Consider the following 4,475-nt stretch of genomic DNA (forward strand, 5'->3'; position numbering starts at 1 on the left):
ATATATGGAAGGGATCTATAAATCGAGAGAGTGGATGGTGGATGAGGAGAGTTTGGGGAAGGAGAAGTAGGCGTAGAACGGTTGATGTAAGAGTTTTAAAGTTTGTTTATGATGTGAAGTGGAAAATCATTAGAAAGCAAGATAGTCTTAATACGGTGAATGTTTGATTTATGGTATTGGGGATCAGATAAGGAAAAACAACGGTGTATGAGATTTTTGGCAATATTAATTTTTTGATGGTGGGGGTGCTGAGAAAAATAGTTAAGTATATTAGTTTATTAATTAATTTAATATACTGAACATTACTGCTAATAAATATTTTAAAATGAAGGCTATCCTAAAAAAAAAAAAGTAAAAGAGAAATACAAGTAAAGTTGATCACATAAGGAAGATTTGAATAGAAGTTAGTAAAAAGTGTAGTGACAGAAACTATATTTATATAAATGAAAAAAAAGGGTTCTGTGAACAGAATGTGCCACCTTGATTCATACTTTCTAGTTAAAGAGGCATTGATCATGATACAATCGATGACCAGTTATAAAAATATCTGATGAGCTTATATCATTAAATAATGATCTTTAAAAATAACACTTACTCTGATGATGAACGAACAATTTCTCTTGAAGGCAGAAAAAAACTCATTATATTGTCACTAGAAGAACATAAAAGTAATTTTGTGTTTAAACAAAATGCAAAATCAAAAACTTCATTTTCAATAGAAATGCAATTATTAATCACTAAGTCAACTTTGTTAGGTTCTTTCAAATATTTCTTTAACTCACAGATTCGTATTTCACCATTACTTGTTCCACCTAAAAAATAATCTTACATTAATCAAAACAATTCATTCCATTATTTTATGCTTTGTACTCCATTCTTTCTTTCATTGTTTATCCTTAATTCACCTCTTAGAACAAAAATCACATTAAACAATTAATTTTTTTTTTGGTTCTGTTTTTAATTATAGGTTTTAGACAACCACACACCAATTTTTAATTTCTTAATGAACTTTACGTCACAATACATAATGAACAAGATAAGAATCAAAATAATACTCTTTAGAAAAATATAATTACATAAATAATTTCATAAAATAATACAAGATGTCTAAAATTATGCTATCAAAAATTTTGTGAACTTTCCATATTATTTCCAAATTTTCTCTGACCATTTTCAAATCCATTATACTTAAAGGTGGAAGACAACTTAAAAAAGAGGAAGATTTAAAAGACGGAACAATTATTAAAACAAATAGCATATACCAAAATCTGTATATTGAAAGTTGCATGAGAAAGCAGATACCTATCAGAAGATTAATACAAGAGCAACATAATTTCTCAATGCAAATAGCATCAGATTATCTATTAAATCCATTACCACTTTGACCATGGGAGCTCTCCAAAGAAATCACTTGCAATCAAAAAAGCACATTTATTTTCTGATAATATGATTAAGAATTAGATAATGGGTAAAATGTAATATTTAGCCACATAAAGTTTTAATACACCTTTTTTAACCATAATGACACATTATTATCCACCCGTGTACCCCACAAAATCTTTGTATGCAATCAGCTGATACGTGAATGTTTTTGCAAATTTTCAACTGAATTATAGAATAATGACTCTATAAAGTAATTTTATATCACCACATTTCCTATAAAAAATTTAAATAATGTGAAATAATTTAAAAAAATGTAAAAAAAAAAATTTTTTAAAATAAAACATATTTAAAAAATAATTATGAACATCTAAAAAAAGTTATTGGGAGTTTGTAAAATAAAATAATACCTAAGTAAATAAATTTATATAAACAATTTGATAACAAAAACTTGAAAGACTAAAAATTCTAAAATACAGCAGAACCCAGAACGATCATAGCTGATCGAAGCTAGAATAATACTTTGTTTTTAATGACCTCCTTCCTGGTCATTTCTGATATAGAAGGGGATGGGGGTGAGGGTTTAATCAACAGAGTACCACCCTATTTTAACAGCGTGGTCAGGGGTCAAGTTTTCATTTTGTGGGACCGTCACAAAATGATAACTAGAAATCCAGTGGCCGGATTTGAAATAAGCCACTGCTGTTCCCAGGTTTCAGACACTTCAATTCCCTAAACTACAGATGGTTCACAGTTAGGGACAACCCAAGGTGAAAAGGAGGCGCTACAGCTCTTCCCAAGTTCCAAATGCAAAAAATTTCCTAATACGAATTTATAAATAATGCATTAAGGTTAGCCAAGAGAAGATAAGTATTTATTTTCATTTTTTTTTCCTTATTAGGGCTAGTAGAAGATTGAATACAGATCACCACTTGAACATTTTAAAGCTATTTAAATCAGGATTATACTTCAAATGTTTTCTGTCAAGTATATCTAAGAATAGTTTTATTATATAAAAATTGCAACTAGGTTTAGATAAAATTATAGCTAGTCAGAACATCAGGGAATCTAATAAAAATGACTCCATCCTAATTAATTTCTTCAAAACAGTTATTTTCTATACAGTGATACTTTGACTACAACTTGGACTATATGCCACCAAACCATCTTATCCTGCACTAAAAAAAATCAAAATGTATGATAATGAATAGAAGATATCCCTTGACTTTTGTAAAAAAACAAAAAAGTAACACTTAAGGTATATAGAAGACATGAATCCATGTGTAAAAACAAAACAAAACCTAACTTACAAAATAGTATTCCATGGTCAGTTGGGTGAAAACATAAAGTATTAACGTGAACATTCCGTTTGAATTTCAACTGGTACTCAAAAATGCAGACATTTTTAGCATAATCAATGAAGTAGAGAATTCCTTTGGAACCTCCAGTAACCAATAACAGTTTCCTTTCACCACCTACAGGCAATTTAGTCCAGGCTAATGTAAATAAAAGCACACTGAAATCACAAAAAAAAAATTGATGTTTTGAAAATTTTATCATTAAAGTTAAATGGTAAATCACTAACCTGAGATCCTTGGTGTAATATTTGGACACAACTTTTGCTGTAACACAGTCAATAAAACAAACACTGTTACCTCCACAGGTAGCGACAATATATGAGTCCAAAAAACCATCATCCAATGGTTCAAAGGCACAATCCCATACCTAAAATAAGGTATACTAATAAAGCACCTTCTACTGATGTAAGTGACCAAAACGTCTATATAATATTTGGCTTAAAAGAATAAGAAAAAAAATAATAAATCAAATTGCAATATATTAATAAAAAAACAAAGAGATAATTTTACTAAGTATAGGATGAGGCCCATCATCTGATAATGATTAAGTTAAAAAAAAATAAAATAAACATAAAATTAAATAACTATGATAGAAGGTGAAGAACTCAAACATTTTAGGGTTTTCAGTGTCAAGGCTAAATTCTTAATAGCCATGTATATCTGAAAAGCAAATCAACAGCAATAGAGTGTCTCAACAACTACAGTAAATCTACATTTAGTAATATCCCGAATTATTCATTATATTCAACAACATTACTTGAGTTTGGGAATCAGCACTGTCATTATTTTTAGAGTGACATCTCAGAAATTTGATAGGGTCATACTCGAAATTCATCGTTATCAATTCAAAATAACTAAGGATGCAGACAAAGTAAGACAAGTAGAACCATCAATAATACAGAATTTAAATACACATTTCTAGTTGGCTCAAAATCTTAAAGGAAGATGTTTAAATTTCTTTCACGCCAAAGAGCTATTTTTTCTTATTAGTAAAACAATCTCTGATATTAAAATTGTGAATATGTTAGCAGATCATCGTATCTTCTTTAAAAAAATTGAATAGCATTCCCTGATAGTTATTTATTATTTCAAATAACAATCAATTAAAAAATACTGATTTATCGATTAAATCATTAATTTCCAAAACCTACCCAAAATTTTAAACTTTGAAAAAAAAATCCTGATTTGTCAAGAAACATAAGTCAATATCTTAAAAATGAATTGATCAGTGTGGTTAGGAATTATTTTTTTACATATAAAAAACATTGCTATTAATTTATTTTGTTAAAAGAATTGCTAATTTTATATCTATTTCATTGTTTAAACTTTTTTATACAAGGAATGTGGTCCGAGTGCAGTTAAAGATAACTCAAAATATTTATTATTAGTCAAAGTTTCGCTCCACTTTGCAGGGCTTCATCAGGACTAAAAAAAAGATACAAACAACTAAAAATATGAAACAGAGTAAGAAAATAAGATAACATGGAATAAAAGTAAACTAAGGTGTATGTTACGGCGGATAGGGGTTCAAAAGGAACCTTTACTAGCCCAACCGTGAAAAGAAAAGAATAGTCGAATTTTGTTATTTTTAAATAAGTGAACATAATAAAAGGAACACAAAATATATAAAAATATAGAAATCAGAAAAAAAAGAAAGCTTAAAACTATTAACAAAATTAAATGAATTGAACAACAGAGGAAAAAAGTCTTATATCACCGGTGATTGATGAGTCCCTG

General features: G+C 28.4%; 1 protein-coding gene across 2 annotated transcripts in view; it reads right to left on the reverse strand.

Moving 5' to 3' along the window:
• Positions 1–3,916, reverse strand: part of LOC106687208 (leucine-rich repeat and WD repeat-containing protein 1) — a gene marked incomplete at its 5' end in the record, with an annotated part of 8,588 nt that extends 4,672 nt beyond the window's left edge. Inside the window, 4 exon segments of one of the 2 annotated variants that reach the window (XM_014430958.3) lie at positions 596–812; positions 2,691–2,855; positions 2,966–3,105; positions 3,496–3,916. In XM_014430958.3, the coding sequence (XP_014286444.1) occupies positions 596–812; positions 2,691–2,855; positions 2,966–3,105; positions 3,496–3,521 (548 nt within the window). 2 annotated transcript variants of the gene reach the window in all.
• Between the last annotated feature and the right edge of the window lie 559 nt (positions 3,917–4,475).

Source organism: Halyomorpha halys, unplaced genomic scaffold (assembly GCF_000696795.3).
Source record: "Halyomorpha halys isolate HHAL.00 unplaced genomic scaffold, Hhal_1.1 Scaffold37.1, whole genome shotgun sequence".
NCBI lineage: Eukaryota > Metazoa > Arthropoda > Insecta > Hemiptera > Pentatomidae > Halyomorpha > Halyomorpha halys.